The sequence below is a fragment of the Enhydra lutris genome, unplaced genomic scaffold, assembly GCF_002288905.1.
Source record: "Enhydra lutris kenyoni isolate GAN:26980312 unplaced genomic scaffold, ASM228890v2 scaffoldscaffold31, whole genome shotgun sequence".
Classification (NCBI taxonomy): domain Eukaryota; kingdom Metazoa; phylum Chordata; class Mammalia; order Carnivora; family Mustelidae; genus Enhydra; species Enhydra lutris.
Window position 1 is genome coordinate 17,285,015 of NW_019154115.1, and position 17,029 is coordinate 17,302,043.

At 39.2% G+C, this 17,029-nt stretch overlaps 1 protein-coding gene across 3 annotated transcripts in view; it reads left to right on the forward strand.

Moving 5' to 3' along the window:
* Positions 1–17,029, forward strand: part of LOC111153229 (thyroid hormone receptor interactor 4) — a 67,686-nt gene that overhangs the window by 20,035 nt on the left and 30,622 nt on the right. For all 3 annotated transcript variants that reach the window (XM_022512124.1, XM_022512125.1, XM_022512126.1), the window contains exons 6-9: positions 4,405–4,534; positions 6,889–7,104; positions 12,454–12,580; positions 15,132–15,319. In XM_022512124.1, coding sequence (XP_022367832.1) covers positions 4,405–4,534; positions 6,889–7,104; positions 12,454–12,580; positions 15,132–15,319 — 661 coding nt within the window. The remainder of the gene's footprint in view (positions 1–4,404; positions 4,535–6,888; positions 7,105–12,453; positions 12,581–15,131; positions 15,320–17,029) is intronic.

Here is a 17,029-nt window from a genome sequence, read left to right on the forward strand (position 1 = left end):
ATTCCAATTATTACCATGAATGAATGAGGGTTATAGAAAATCACCATTTAGAATACCACAGTAGTAGTAATTGCCATGGGCAAGATCCACTAATGGATACTAAAATTGTTGAATGAAAAGTTTAAGAATAGAAGGTTTGCAAGGTCATGAAAAACCAGGAAAGGCTGAAGAATTGTCACAAATTAGAGGACAATGAGGAGTCATGACAGCTATTCTACAATGTGGAATTCTGAATTTGATTCCAGAGCAGGAAAATTACATTAATGGCAAAAACGTTGGCATCCAAATAAAGACTGTAATTTAGTTAATAGTATTGTACTAATGTTAATTTCTTTGGATAAATATACTATAGTTATGTAAGATAAGGTATTAACATTAAGGGAAGCTAACTGAAAGTTATACAGAAGTCTACTTTTTTTTTTCCAGCTCTTTTCTAAGTCTTCTATAGTTGTAAAACACATAATAAAAATAGTTCAGGACTGGGCACCTGGCTCATTCATTTGGTGGAGCATGCGACTCTTGACTCAGGGTTGTGAGTTTGAGCCCCATGTTGGGTGTAGAGATTACTTAAATTAAAAACTTAAAAAAATATATATTTTTTAATTTTGTAAAATTTTACATACTTATTTATTTGTTTTAGAGATTTTATTTATTTGAGAAAGAAAGAGCAGGAGTGGGTGGAGGGGCAAAGGAGGAGGGATAGCTGCAGGTGGAGCTTGATCCCAGAACCCTGAGATCATGACTACAGTGGAAGACAGGTGCTTAACTGACTAAGCCACCCAGGCGCCCCAAGATTTTATTTTTAAATGTACATCTATGCAATTTTTGTTTTTGCTTTAGTTAATTTTTTTTTTTTTTAAGATTTACTTATTTTAGAGAGAGCTCGCACACACAAGCTGGGGGTGGGGAGGACAGTGAGAGGGAGAGAGAATCTCAAATAGACTCCCCCTTGAGCATGAAACCCAACACGGGGCTTGATCCCAGTACTCTGAGATCATGACCTGAGCTGAAATCAAGAGTCAATTACTTTACTGACTGAGCCACTTAGGTTCCCCCATTTTTTTTTTAAATAAAGATTGATTGATTGGTATTATAAAGTAATGATCATAATATATATAGAATTTTATGTTTTCCTTTTTTTCATTTAGTAGTTTATAATTAGTTTCTTTTTTTTTTTTTTAAAGATTTTATTTATTTGACACAAACAGAGAGAAAGAGAGATATCACAAGTAGGCAGAGAGGCAGGCAGAGAGAGAGCGGGTGGGGAAGCAGGCTCCCTGCTGAGCAGAGAGCCTGATTCAGGGCTCTGTCCCAGGACCCTGAGATTATGACCTGAGCTGAAGGCAGAGGCTTAACCCACCGAGCAACCGAGGTGCCCATCATTTTTTTTTTTTTTTTTTTTAGTAGTCTCTACACCCTACATGAGGCTTGAACTCACAACCCTGAGATCAGGAGTTGCATGTTTCACTGACTGAGCCAGCAAGGCCCCACAAAGAATATGATTCTTTAGGGATACCTGGGTGGCTCAATCTGTTAGGTGTCTAATTCTTGATTTTGGCTCATGTCATGATCCCAGGTTTGTGAGACTGAGCCTTGCAACAGGCTCTGCATTGGAGATTGAGCCTGCTTAAGATTCTCACTCTCCCTCTGCCTCTTACCCTTCTCTCCCTCTCTTAAAATTTTTTTCAAAAATTAAAATTAAAAAAAAATTTTAAGGGGCACCTGGGTGGCTCAGTGATTTAAAGCCTCTGCCTTCGGCTCAGGTCATGATCCCAGGGTCCTGGGATCAAACCCCGCATCGGGCTCTCTGTTTAGCGGGGAGCCTACTTCCTCCTCTCTATCTCCCTGCCTACTTGTGATCTCTGTTTGTCAAATAAATAAATAAAATCTTTAAAAAAATTTTTTTTCAGAATTTTTTAAGAATATGATTTAAAAAATAGAAGTATAATTGACATGCAATGTAATGTTTCAGGTATACAACATAGTGACTGACAGTTGTGTGTGTTATGAGGTGCTCACCACTAGTATAGTTACTACCATCTGTCACCATATGATGCTATTAAAATATTTACCATTGACTAGGGGCCCCTGGTATCTTAGTTGTTTGGGCATGTGCCTTTGGCTCAGGTCATGATCCCAGACTTCTGGGATTGAGTCCTGCATTGGGCTCCATGCTCGGCAGGGATTATGCTTCCTCATCTGTCCCTCATCCCACTCATGTTCTCTCTGTCAAATAAATAGAATCTTTAAAAAAAATAAAAACAAGGGTGCCTGGGTGGCTTAGTGGGTTAAGCTGCTGCCTTCGGCTCAGGTCATGATCTCAGGGTCCTGGGATCGAGTCCTGCATCGGGCTCTCTGCTCAGCAGGGAGCCTGCTTCCCAATCTCTCTCTGCCTGCCTCTCTGTCTACTTGTGATCTCTGTCTGTCAAATAAATAAATAAAATCTTTAAAAAAAATAAAAATAAAAATAAAAACAAAACCACCATTGACTATATTCCCTATCCTGTAGCTTTTATCCCTGTGACTTAAATCATTCCATACCTAGAAGCCTGTACCTCCCATTCCCCTTCATCCATTTTTGCCCATCTCTCCAATCCCTTCCCTCTGGCAACCACCAGTTTTTCTCTGTATTTATGGGTCTATTTCTGCTTTTGTTTGTTTTCTTTTTTAGATACCACATATTAGTGAAATCATATGGTATTTGTCTTTAATTTGATCATTTTTTAAAAAGATTTTGTTTATTTATTTGACAGAGAGAGGGATCACAAGTAGGCAGAGAGGCAGGCAGAGAGAGAGAGGGGGAAGCAGAATCCCTGCGGAGCAGAGAGCCCAATGTGGGGCTCAATCCCAGGACCCTGAGATCATGACCTGAGGCGAAGGCAGAGGCTTAAACCACTGAGTCACCCAGGCACCCCTAATATGATCATTTTTGACACTTAAAATGTATTTGCCATGTTACTTTGCCAAAATATACCAATCTGTAACTGTATAGTGACTAAAACCTGTCACTATTGAATTTTGGTATTTCAAATATTTTTATCTCTATACTTAAAATTTTTTTCTCGAAGGAGTACCTAGGTGGCTCGGATAGATGGGTGTCTACTTCGGCTCAAGTCATGATCTCTGGGTTCTGGGATGGAGCCCCATGTTGGGCTTCTGGCTCAGCTGGGAGCCTGCTTCTCCCTCTCCCTCTGCCTCTCCCCCTGCTTGTGCTCTCTATGTCTCTCTTTCTCTCTCTCAAATGAATAAATAGAAGTATTTTTTATCTATACCAAAATAATTTAATGTAAGAAAAATTTTCTTTCAGAAAGTGGTCTATTTTCTGTTTCTGGAATTGCTGCTCTTCTTCAATCTCCTGTTGGATTTGTAGGTGTTCGGAATGGTTTGATAACTATCTAACTGAACTCCTGCGACCTGATGTCATCTTAGTCTGCTACTCCCTCGCCATCTTGCCATCTTGAATCCTCTCCTAAATAAAATCTTTTTAAAAAAATTTTTATTAAAGAAGTTGAATATGTCTCCATACCTTTTCAGTTAGGATTGCTTTAAGGTCATTATTATAAGAAAAGGTAGTTCTAAGTTTTTTTCTTATATTCAGAACTCAAGAATCTCTCTCTAACCTTAAAAGAGAGTTTTGACAAGACCTTGAACAGTCCTGGAGTTTGAATAAAGAGAAAGGTCAACCTTTATATAGCCTCATTTTCCTAACACATCTTAGGTCTTGGTTTTATCATAATTGATGGCTGTCTTTTCTGGGATATATAGACTTTTGGTTTGCTTTCACACAGGAGATGACACATGGGCCAAGGAATAAATTTGGGCTCATTAGACCTAAGTTTAAATTTTGTTTCCATCCTCTAATTTCTACCTGAGTGACTCAATAAGTTTATTATTGTCTCTGAACTTCAGTTTCTTTTTCTGTACACATAATATAAATTGTCTTACACAGTTATTGGGAGAATTAAATAATGTAATATATTAAGTGGCTTAGCATCTGATGAGTTTTCAGCATTCATTTCTATCCCTTTCCTGCAATTTCTACTCTTGTCTTCCATTATTTAGTTTTTAGTTTTGCTATGTGAAAGTATGTTTAAAGATTATAGTCAGCTTTTCATTTATAATGCATTTTTATATTGTGTAACAGTTTGGTACCCTTAGTGATCCAAACTTCCATATGGGAAGAAAGAGATCCTATTATATACTGAGAACTGATTTGGTTTCAAGCCATGCTTGATGCTTGATAAGTAAAGCTTGGCCTGTGTGTTTGTTTTTCATTGAAGTTAAGACTGTCAGCCGTCTGGAGCAGAGCCAGATCTTCTGATTCTTTGTTCTTTGCTGCCCAGTGATACAACTAATATAATATATTATAGGCTGACACCGTTTGGTTTCCTTATTGAATTTCAGGGATGGAGAATTCTGGAAAAGTGGACATCTCTACCAAGGACCTTCTTCCTCATCAAGAATCGCGAATTAAGTCTGGTCTAGAGAAGGCTATTAAGCACAAAGACAAACTGTTAGAATTTGACAGAACTAGGTATGATATGGTTTGAATAACAAATCCTAAGCAATAGACTGGTCTACAAATTCTGGCCATTAAAACATTTATTCTGCCACTTGGTACATTTCTAGGGTGGAGTATGAAAGATTCACAGTAAAAGAAGAGTTCTGCTGCATAACATGGCCTACATCTTGTTTTTGAATTCATGTTTGAATGAGATAGGCTCCCACCAAGAGGATCTTACCCTGTAACATTTCTTAAAATTTTTGGCAGATGCTGGTATACCCCCAGAAAGTTGATTTGGGTTGACAGAATTCCCGAGTTGTTCCACTTGTAGCCAGTCGGCATATGTTAGAGTGCTTACCCTGTGTAGACTGCTGTAAGAAATTGCCTCTGGAAGAGTGTAGGTAGTGGCATATCATGGAAAGGCATGATTTACCCTACCTTCCCTTTGATGCTCAGTTTGTTTTCTGACTTAATGATCACTATATTAAAATGTCCCTAAATTGGCTTTTACACTCCTACACGTTTGTCATTTAGCCCATCAACTTTTGTTTAGGAGACAGTTTTATTGATTTGTTAATTCTGTTTTTTATTTCTTACACGTTTTTCTTCTTTTGAACAAAATATGTATTCAGAGCCAGTGGTAAAATTGTTTAAATAGGACTTATACACTCATTTTTCAAATGGCTGTGTGAAAATCTATGAGGGTCCTTGGAGAACCCTGAATCTTTTACTTATTGTTCCTAACCTGGGAGTCTATTCCGGGCATTATAATCCTTTAGTTAGACACGCTTACTCCTTCCAAACCATTTGCTGTAAATCTGAGATATATCTTGGAAAGCTATTTCTTAAGTAAGCCCATAACAAAGGTTTTTTTTTTTGTTTGTTTGTTTTCAAGATTTTATTTATTTATTTGACAGAGATCACAAGTAGGCTGAGAGGCGGAGTGGGGGGGTGGTGGTGGAGCAGGCTCCCTGCTGAGCAGAGAGCCTGATGCTGGACTCCATCCCAGGGCCCTGATACCATGACCTGAGCCGAAGGCAGAGGCACAACCCACTGAGCCAGCCAGGTGCCCTCATCGCAAAGGTTTTTAACTCATATTTACTCTTAATCCTTTAAATATCACTTCTGTCCCTACTCAATAAAATTCTATCATTAGAAATAGAATTGGCAATGGAGTACATTTCTAGGTAAATGGAACTAGAAAGGGGTCTCTCCCTGCTAATGCCCCCTTTTCTCATGTGTTCCAGGGTACCAGTTTCATTATTTAGGTTCACATGTAGGACCAGTTTTCTCCTGAGCCCTCTGAAACCTCCCCGTCTCAGTCTACTTTAAAACTTGTAGAATTCCAGCTGTGTCCTGAAAAATTGAAATCGATATATGAATCTAAATTCAGTATTTCCCTATGCCTGTGTATATCACAGGCATCACTGTGTGTATTATGTCACTTTGTATATTAAGCACAAAGTCAGTTGTGACTGGATTTGTTCATTCTGAGTAGTCACTTAACTTCTTTGAGCCCCAGGCTCATTATCTATAGAATGAGAGTGTTGGGTCATCAAAATTCCTTCTAGTTCTCAGTTTCTTTGTCAGTATGATCTTAGGAATAGGCCTGAGGCCATATCTTAGAATTTGACCAGTGTTTTAGTGTTTTAGTGAGGGACTGGAGATAGGTTTTGGGGGGCAGGGGGTAGAAACTGGCTTATAGTAGTAGAGTGGTAGGATGTCCTAAGAGTAAGCCATAATGGGGCGCCTGCGTGGCTCAGTGGATTAAAGCTCCTGCCTTCGGCTCAGGTCATGATCCCAGGGTCCTGGGATCGAGCACCGCATAGGCCTCTCTGCTCAGCGGGGAGTCTGCTTCCTCCCCCACCCCCCCTACTTGTGATCTCTGTCTGTCAAATAAATAAATAAAATCTTTAAAAAAGAAAAAAAAAAAAAAAAGTAAGCCATAGGACTTAAACAGTCCAGGATAGCGCTCCTTAGTTTCTAAGGGAAAGGACAGCAGTTGGGCCTAGCAAGAATAGACTAGGTCCCAGTAGTAGAGGGGCTAGGATATTGAGTAAGCTGCTGAGACATGAATTCAGATGTAGCAAAACCTGGTGGAAGCTCAGTTATGGCTGGACCAGTTTAAAAAAAAAAAAAGGCAGAAGGATAATGCGTTATATGCTGTGTCTTTTTCTGCCTGAGAGTGAGATTAGTTTCAGGAGCTGAGCTGAGACTGCAATGGGGATAAGATAATATGAAGAAGCTGGGAACCAAGCAGAGCTTGACCTGATTTTGGAACTTTTTTGGGCATCTATATTTGAGGTAATAATCTCAGGATATCAAGTCCCTGTTTTATCAACAGGTGACCCAGTTGACATGTGTTCTGTTTTTTACCTCCTTAGCACTCGAAGGACCCAAGTCATTGATGATGAGTCAGATTACTTTGCCAGTGATTCTAACCAGTGGTTGTCTAAAATTGAGCGGGAGACTCTGCAAAAGCGAGAGGAAGAGCTGAGAGAATTTCGACATATGTCTCGGCTCTCTAAGAAAATCACCATTGACTTTGCAGGCAGGAAGATCGTGGAGGATGAAAATCCACTAGCAGAGTATCACAGCAGGTAAGTGGGCAGCACCAGAAAGGGTTTGGGAGGGGGCAGTTTGACTGTAGAGGACTTCCCCCCTGTCATGGATCTGTTATTTGTTTATTTTGTTTTATTTTATTTTATTTTTTAATTAAATTAATTTTAATTAATTTAATTAAATTAAAAAAAATAAAATTATTTTATTTGAGAGAAGAGAGAGAGCGAGCATGAGCAAGGGCAGGGATGGAAGGAGAGGGAGAAGCAGACTCCCCTACTGAGCAGGGAGCCTGACATGGGGCTCAATCCCAGGACCCTGGGATCATGACCTGAACCGAAGGTAGATGCTTAAATGACTGAGCCACCCAGACACCTCTATTTTTGTTGATTTTAAAAATAATATATTCATTTGCAGGGCACCTGGGTTGTTCAGTGGGTTAAAGCCTCTGCCTTCGGCTCAGGTCATGATCCCTGGGAGTCCTGGGATCGATTGAACCCCGCATCGGGCTTTCTGCTCAGCAGGGAGCCTGCTTCCCTTCCTCTCTCTCTCTGCCTGCCTCTCTGCCTACTTGTGATCTCTGTCTGTCAAATAAATAAATAAATAAATCTTTAAAAATACTTATGTATTCATTTGGAATCATTGTAAGAGTAGCTAAGACAGGGGCGCCTGGGTGGCCCAGGGGGTTAGGGCCTCTGCCTTCGGCTCGGGTCGTGATCCCAGGGTCCTGGGATCGAGCCCCGCATCGGGCTCGCTGCTCAGCGGGGAGCTTGCTTCCCCACCCGTTCTCTCTCTGCCTGCCTCTCTGCCTACTTGTGATATCTCTCTCTCATAAATAAATAAAATCTTAAAAAAAAAAAAAGAGTAGCTAAGACAATTTTGAAAATGAACAGTGAGGGGAACTTGTCTTCTAGAAAATTGCTGTAGTTTGATAAACTTTTTTAAACAGTGAGATACAGTTTGGGCATGGAGAAGATCAATGAAGTGTAAAGGAATCCAGAAACAATCTTGAATTATGTGTGCTTGTGTCCACACATGTATAAATTAGTAATTGAAACAGTTAGCGTTTCTCCTTTCTAAAAAAAAAAAAAAAAAAGATTTATTTATTAGAGAGAGTGCACGCATGTGCACAAGTCAGGGTAGGGGCAGAGGGACAGGAAGAGGGAGAGAATCTCAGGCAAATTCCCTGCTGAACACAGAGCCTGACATGGAGCTCCATCCCACCACCCTGAGATCATGACCGAAGCCAAAATCAAGAGTCGGACGCTTAACTGACTGAGCCACCTGGGTGCCCCTGAACCAGGTAGCATTTCTAAATAGTAAGAAAAGGGTTAAATATATGATGGGATGATTGGGCACCGACTTGGAAAAAATCTACATTAGCTCTGTATCTCTAACCATACTGCGATAATAAGTTTGATTAAATAGTTAAATGTAGAAGAGATAAAAAGATTAGAAAGAAATAGAGAGAGGCAGAGGTGGAGAGGGAGAAGCAGACTTGCCCTGAGCAGGGAGCTCGACCTGGGGCTCAATCCCAGAACCCTGAGATCATGACCTGAGCTGAAGGCAGCCACTTAACCAACTGAACCACCCAGGTGCCCCAAGATATTTTTAATAAAGTAAAAAAATTCTACCAAACTGAGAGAATACTATAAACATTTTTAAGTCAAAAGAGGAATATCTAATAAATAGATATTTAAATAAATATCTAAATTATCTAAATAAATAATAATAGAGACTTCCTGCAAATTAGAAGAAACACAGAAAACAATCCAGTAGAAAAATGAGCAAAGGTTAAGGACGATTTACAGGTGAAGCAAATAGCCTATAGACATTTAAAAAAAAAAAATGCTCAACTAGGGGCGCCTGCGTGGCTCAGTTATTAAGTGTCTGCCTTCAGCTCAGGTCATGATCCTGAGGTCCTGGAATGGAGCCCAGCATCTGGCTCCCTGCTCCTCGGGAGGCCTGCTTTCCCATCTCCCACTCCCCCTGTTTGTGTTCCTTCTCTCACTTTCTCTCTCTGTCAGATAAATAAAAATTTTTTTTTAAAAGATTTTATTTATTTATTTGACAGAGATCACAAGTAGGCAGAGAGGCAGGCAGAGAAAAGAGGAAGCAGGCTCCCTGCTGAGCAGAGAGCCCGATGTGGGGCTCGATCCCAGGACCCTGGGATCATGACCTGGGCCGAAGGCAGAGGCTTTAACCCACTGAGCCACCCAGGCACCCCCCAGATAAATAAAAATTTTTTTAAAAAAAGAAGAAAAATATAAAATGCTCAACTAGTTAAAAGGGAAAAGCAAATTTTAAAACATAATACATCATTAAATTGGCTGAAATAAAAAATACATATATATATATAAAATATTGCATAATCTGTGAATGTAGGAAAATCGAGATGCTCTTTTGCTGTGGATGGGACTATTAAAATAGTACAGCCTCAATGCCAAGAGTGAACCCTAATGTAAAGTATGGATTTTGGGTGATAATGATGTGTCAGTGTAGGCTGCTTAATTTTAACAAATGTACCACTTAAGTGAGGAATGGTTGATCATGGGGGAAATTATGGATGTGTGGCGGCAAAGAGTATATGAGAAATGTGTAAACCTTCTGTTCAGTTTTCCTATGAACTTAAAACTGCTCTAAAAAAAAAAAGTTTAATGAAAAAATTTCCATCATGGCCAATTTCAAGTTACCAACATGAAGTTTCTGAATGTGGAGTTCAGAGATATGGTATTGGCTCCAGCATAGCACTGAAAAGAAAGGATCTCACTCTCTGCTTTCTGTTTTGCAAATGGCATGGGTGTCTGTCTTCCTTCCCTCCTTCCTTCCCTTCCTTCCCTCTCTTTCCCTTGCCCCCTCTTTCTCTTTCTTTCTCTGTGCTCCCCCACTGTCTCTCTCAAACACACACACAAGTAGGTATTGGTAAACACAGTAATGCTTGCCACAAGGTCCAATCCTTGGCCTTCTTTTTAAGATCTGGAAAATCCATCATAGAAGTTTCCTAAGCAAAGGTTATTCTCTCCATAAAAGAAATTCTACACTAACTTCAAAATAAATATTCATTCTCACCAATTACTTACTTGATACGTAGATAAAAAGAAAAATATTTTTGGGTGATGGGTTTAAGAATTTTTAATTTTTTCCCATTAATTTTTATTTTCCAGTTATGAATTCCCTTTATAATAATAAAATTATTTTTATGTTCAATGAAAAGTGGCACAGCCTTTTAGAAGTGAAATTGGACAGTATCTCAAACCGTATCTTATATTATGCATACTTTTTGACCTGTCATCTATAACCTGATAGCAAGATGCTAATTTCCTCATCCCTTTCTCAACATTTAAAAAAAATATTTGCTCTTCTGACACATGAAAAATCGTATTTATTTCATCAGAATTTTAATTCACATTTCTTTGCTTTGGTTATATGCTGGTAATTCTGAACATTCTAAAAATGTGTTGATTAGCTATTTATATTACTTCTTTTTTTTTTATTTGTATTACTTCTTTTATAGATTCTAGAGTTGTAGATATACTTCCCATTTGTTATATCTCAAATCTATTTCCTTCCTTCAGATCACACTGTCTCCCCACCTCTTATTTTATTTAGACTCATCTTTTCCCTAAAAAATTCTTATTTTTCTTTTCTTTTTGCTTCATGCCTATGTCTCTGCTTTTTCCTTGGTTTGGAAATTTCTCCCCCAATGTTTGCTTTTGAAATACCTGCCTATTAGGTACAACAGGTGGGATGATAATAGCAATAATTGCAATAACTGTATCATAGTATAATAGCTACATCCTTCCATGTTTTTGTTCATCATCTTCATAGCTGTTTTAAACCTGCCGTTTAGATTCAGAGCTTCTTGAAGGCAAGAACCATGTCCTCCACACTTTCTTTTCTTCTTAAGTAGGCTCCATGCTGGTCTCAATGTGGGGCTGGAACACATGACTCTGAGGACCCTGAGGTTAACACCTGAGCTGAGATCAAGAATCCAATGCTTAGGGACGCCTGGGTGACTCAGTTGGTTGGACAACTGCCTTCGGCTCAGGTCATGATCCTGGAGTCCCGGGATCGAGTCCCGCATCGGACTCCCGGCTCCACGGGGAGTCTGCTTCTCTCTCTGACCTTCTCCTCGCTCATGCTCTCTCTCACTGTCTCTCTCTCAAATAAATAAATAAAATCTTTAAAAAAAAAAAAAAAAAAGAATCCAATGCTTAACCGACAGAGCTGCCCAGGCACCCCTCCACACTTTTAAGTTGCCTTGGATATCCGAGGTTCCTAACAAATATCTCTTTAATCGTATTAAATTAAATTGTATTTAATTGACCTTTCCTACTGGTAAAAGCTTTTCATTGTGTTGTGCCTCACAATTATCATTATCCACAAACATTTCTAAAGCATTTGGCAAGGACATGGAGTACAGCAGCAAGTAACATAGAGATATCAAGAAGAATAAGTTACGGTTCCTGCAGGACCCATGATCTATTACTAACCAGTAAGATTAGTTCTACCGTCTTTTTTTTTTTTAAGACTTTAATTTATTAATTTGGCAGACAGAGATCACAAGTAGGCAGAGAGAGAGAGGAGGAAGCAGGCTCCCCGCTGAGCAGAGAGCCCCATGCAGGGCTCTGTCCCCGCTGAGCGGAGAGCCCCATGCGGGACCCTGAGACCATGACCTGAGCCAAAGGCAGAGGCTTAACCCACTGAGCCACCCAGGCATCCCAGTTCTACAGTCTTTAAATGAATAATGATCACATTCTTTTGTGAGTTTAGAGCTAAAATAAATAACAAACACCATAGGCTAAGGATAACATGGGATGTATGCCGTGACTGTTTATGAGACTGACCCGCTGCCTACTGCGCTAAGGAGGCAGGTTCCGTGACTGTTTAATTAGTAGGTATTAATAGGACTTCAGAAAAAGGAGTAAGAACTTTTGTGCTGGGCCAGTAGAGTGCCTCATTAGAACTTCTGGGCCTCGAAGCAAGGATAGAATCCAGATCAACATGGAGAAGTAGACAGGAACTTCTGAGTGGGCAGAGGAGTAATTGAATGTGTAAATAGGTTGTTATTGAATACTCATCTGTGGGTCAGACTATTTCTAGGCATGTTTTCTCATCTTGGCAATTTTAGTGATCTTGTTACACAGATGAATGATTGTAGTATGCCCTACCTATTTTCTTAATATTCTAGAACTTTTACTAACTCATATTCCTTAGGGTTCTTGGAGTGAAGAGAAGGAAGTTGGTGGTGGGGATAGGGAAGATCATCCATGGACCGCTCTTTGAATTTCAAATTGTATCATTGTTGAAGGATTTTATGTTGTGGTAAGTAAGGATATTCTGAGCAAAGAATATTACCAATTATTGCATCCTTTGGTTTGTTATCACAGACTAGATGAGACAATACAGGCAATTGCCAATGGAACCTTGAATCAACCATTGACCAAATTGAATAGATCTTCTGATGAGCCTTTGGGAGTTCTGGTGAATCCCAACCTCTACCAGTCCCCTCCCCAGGTTAGTGATCCTTTTCTCTAGATGGTAATGAGAGAAGTTTGGGCCCTTATATTTCTCCTTTCAAGTGTGCCTGTTTCATAGGCTTTAGATACTAATTTGCTCTTTGAACACACCCACCAACCTTATTTTCTGGCCCGAGTTTTTTCCAATTTTTTCAGCACTTCTAACAAGTTGACCTGTATTACCTTCCTAGTATTTTCAAAGAGAGGGTTTTTAAAAGTAAGATATTTAGACAATAACCTCATGGTCTTTTTGTTAATGTTCTTTCTCTGCCTTTTATTGAATATGGGTAATCCCATGGAATGGTATTTTAAATTAAAACGTTTATTGTTGTCATTCACTTTTTCCATCGTACATTGAGCATCTGCTATGTGCAAGCATAGTAGTAAGTGATAAACTGTTACACGGCTTCTATCCTCAAGAAACTCATAGATTCCCCTCATAATAGGGGAAAAGATTACATAAGCAGCTCTAATACTAACAGAAATTTAAATAAAGTATGGTGGAAACCCAGGGGAGGGAAACAGTACTTCCAGTTGAGAATAAAAGAGGCTTTTATAGGGAAGCTATAATTTGAATTCCTTAAAATAGTTGCATATGTTAGTTGTACTTCAATTAAAAAAGATAATTGCAATGACAGACACATGTGCATAGAGTAGAACTTCAAGAAAGAGTTCATAAATGCACTAGAGGAGTCACCAGAGAAATAGTGTTTGAGAGAAGACTTAAAGGATGAATAACAATTTCCAATGAGATGAATCTAAGGAGGAAATTCCAGGTAGAAGGTACAACATGTACCAAAGGCTCAGCAGCTTAGGAGCATTGTAGATTTGTTAGAACCAGAAGTAATTAAGTATAAAAGTTAAGATGAAAAAAAAAAAAAAAAGATGGACTAGTAGGTGTATTAGTTTCCTAGGGCAACTATAACAAAGTATCACAATTAGTTGGGTTAAAACAACAGAAATTTATTTTCTCACAGTTCCATAACCAAAACCAAGGTATTGGCAGGGCCACACACTTCCTCCAAACGCTTCCTTGCCTCTTTAAGCTTCTCGTGGCCCTGAGTGTCCCTTGGTTTGTAGCTGCATCATTCTGATGTCTGCCTTCATCTTCACACGGCCTTATTCCCTGTATGTTTTTTTCTCTAAGTGTTCTTCCATTTTATAATAATTTTTTAAAAATTTATTTGACAGAGAGAGAGAGCACAAGTAGGCAGAGCAGCAGGCAGAGGGAGAGGGAGAAGCAGGCTCTCTGCTCAGCAGAGAGCCCGATGCGGGGCTCAAACCCAGGACCCTGGGATCATGACCTGAGCCGAAGGCAGCCGCTTAACTGACCGAGCCACCCAGGAGACCTTGTTCTTCCATTTTATAAAGGCACCAGTCATTGGATTTGGGGTTGAACCTAACCTAGCATGACCTTATCTTAATTTAATTGCATCCGCAAAGACTGTTCCCAAATAAGGTCACTTTTACAGGTTCTGGATAGACATAAGTGTTAGGGGGCTTACCACTCAACCCAGTACAATAGACATCATCTTACCATAAAAGCCTTTATATCTCATGCTGAGGAGTCTGATTTTATTCCATAGTCGGCAAAGGGAAGTCATTAAAGAATTTTAGCAGAAGATTAGCATGACTTCCGTGCCTGTATAGAAAACAGATTGGAGAGAGGAGTAAGACTAGAAGCAAGGAAATTCCTAAGAAGGTTATTGCAGTAGTGCAGTGGGGAGATAATGAGGAGCCAGGTTAATGTTATAACAGTGGTAGGGCAGCAGATGAGGAGACCAGTTACTAGGGTCTATAATAGTATTATAGAAGTATAAGAGATTAATTTAGGAAAGTGGCTGTGGGAATAGAGAAACCGGTAATATAAACTAGAACTGTAGTAGAGCTAAAACAGAGAATGTGGGCCTCAAAATTGTTCAAACACCAACATGTTTATGAAACCACTTATTTCCCCCATAAAGGATGAGTCTTTCCTGGGTATTCGCAGTTAAGGTCTTCTATCCCTGAGTAATATTTACTCTATTTTGCTTTAGATTTTGGATAGCTATTTATGTGTTTGTCTTCTACTAGGATTATAAGTTCCTTGAAAGAAAGAACTGTATCTTTTATGTGCTTCACATAATCAAGTATTCAATAAATGTTTATTTTATTAAGATATGATGCAGTTGATTAGAATCATAAAACTTTATTACAGACAGATTATTAGAGATTAACTTAGTCCAACACCCACATTTTATAGTTGAGAAAACTAAAACTGTTAAAAGTTAAGTGATTGTTTGGAATCTCTAAACTACTACTCTAGTTTTTTTCCCCCCGATAAATGATCAAATAAGTCAAAAGCTAAGAAAACTAAACTAACTCCAGACTTTATCATCTTAAAACCTATTACTTTTTTTGGCCTTGTTTCAGATAAATATGGCATAAACTTTAAGAAAACTGTGCCCAGTATGATTTCTTCATTATAAGCATTCATCTCATTTTGTATATCTACCCCATGTTCTTTCCTTGTCAGACAAAACTGTGTGTTTGGTTTCTTTTTTGTGTAGTGGATAGACCAGACAGGTGCAGCCTCACAGAAGAAGGCTTTCCATTCAGCAGGATCGGAACTAGAATTCAACTCTTATCGGCACCAGCTGCGAATCCAGGACCAAGATTTTCAGGAAGGCTTTGATGGTGGCTGGTGCCTCTCTGTGCATCAACCCTGGGCCTCTCTGCTTGTCAGAGGGATCAAAAGGTAAGGATGGAAATGAATCTTGGCAGTGGAAGATTTTATAGTGACATAAACTTGATTTAGAATTATGAATTAGGGAGGTAGCTGGGTGGCTCAGTTGGTCAAGCATCTGACTCTTGATTTTGGTTCAGGTCATGATCTCAGGGTTATGAGATGGAGCCTCGAGTTGGGCTCTGTTCTGGACATGGAGCCTGCTTAAGATTCTCTATCCCTCTTCCCCTCACCCCCTGCCCAACCTCTCTGTCTCTTAAAAAAAAAAAAATGTGGATTAGAATTCATTTTCCCCAATTTAGTGATTATTTATAATACTCTTCACATAGAACTTTCAGCAATATATTCATGTTATTGATTTGGTAGTAGTGTTTTTACTGAATAGCTTAAAAAAACTGAGGTTAGAAAAACTAAGAATCCTAATCATAACAAAGAGTAGAATACCATTTTTTCATCTTTGGAATTAAGTCTTTTTTTTTTTAAAGATTTATTTATTTATTTGACAGAGAGAGAGAGAGATCACAGATAGAGAGGCAAGCAGAGAGAGAGGGAGAAGCAGGCTCCCAGCTGAGCAGAGAGCCCAATGTGGGGCTCAATCCCAGGACCCTGGGATCATAACCCAAGCCGAAGACAGAGACTTAACCCACTGAGCCACCCAGTCGTCCCTCTTTTTTTTTTTTTTAATTTAATTTTTATTTTTATTTTTTAAAGATTTTATTTATTTATTTGACAGGCAGAGATCACAAGTAAGCAGAGAGGCAGTCAGAGAGAGAGGGGGAAGCAGGCTCCCCACTGAGCAGAGAGCCCAATGCGGGGCTTGATCCCAGGATACTAGGATCATGACCTGAGCTGAAGGCAGAGGCTCAACCCACTGAACCACCCAGGCACCCCAGAAAGTCTTTTTTTTAAGATTTTATTTATGTGTCAAAGAGAGACAGCACAATCAGGGGAGCGGCAGGTAGAGGGAGAAGCAGGCTCCCTGCTGAGCAAGGAGCCAGATGCAGGACTTGATCCCAGGATGCTGGGATCGTGACCCAGGTCAACCAAGTTGAAGGCACACGCTTAACAGCTAAGTCTCCCAAGCATCCCTGGAAGAAAGTCTTTTGACAAGACTTGGCTTTGTAATATAGCACTCAGCAACATTAATACTTTGATCCTATTTGAAATTCAAAGTTTTTATACCTATTTATTAATTTTCTTAATACATCAACCCAACTGTGGTTTTGTTTTTCTATCATGTATCTATCTACTAAGCTGAGTAACCATATTGAGAAACCACAAATTCCTTTTCTACAGAAAGTGTGGGATTTATAAGAGTTAAGTAGAATTATTACAAAATTGAGTCATTGTACCTGTTAATGGTCTGAACTCACTGTTCTATGGTTTTATGTTTCTTCTTAATTTAATTTTAAAAGATAATTTTTTGGGGGGTACCTGGCTGGGTCAGTTGGTAGAACATGTGACTCTTGATCTTGGGGTTGTAAGTTTGAGCCCCACATTGGGTATAGAGATTACTTAAAATTAAAATCTTTTAAAAAAGAAAATAATAGTTTTTTCTCTGCTTTTATAAATACAAATAGAAAATTGGAAAATACAGTAAACAACTAGAAAAAGACCACGTATTATCCCACCACTTAGAAACAGCTACTGGCGCCTGGGTGGCTTAGTCATTAAGTGTTTGCCTTCGGCTCAGGTCATGATCCTAGGGTTCTGGGATCAAGC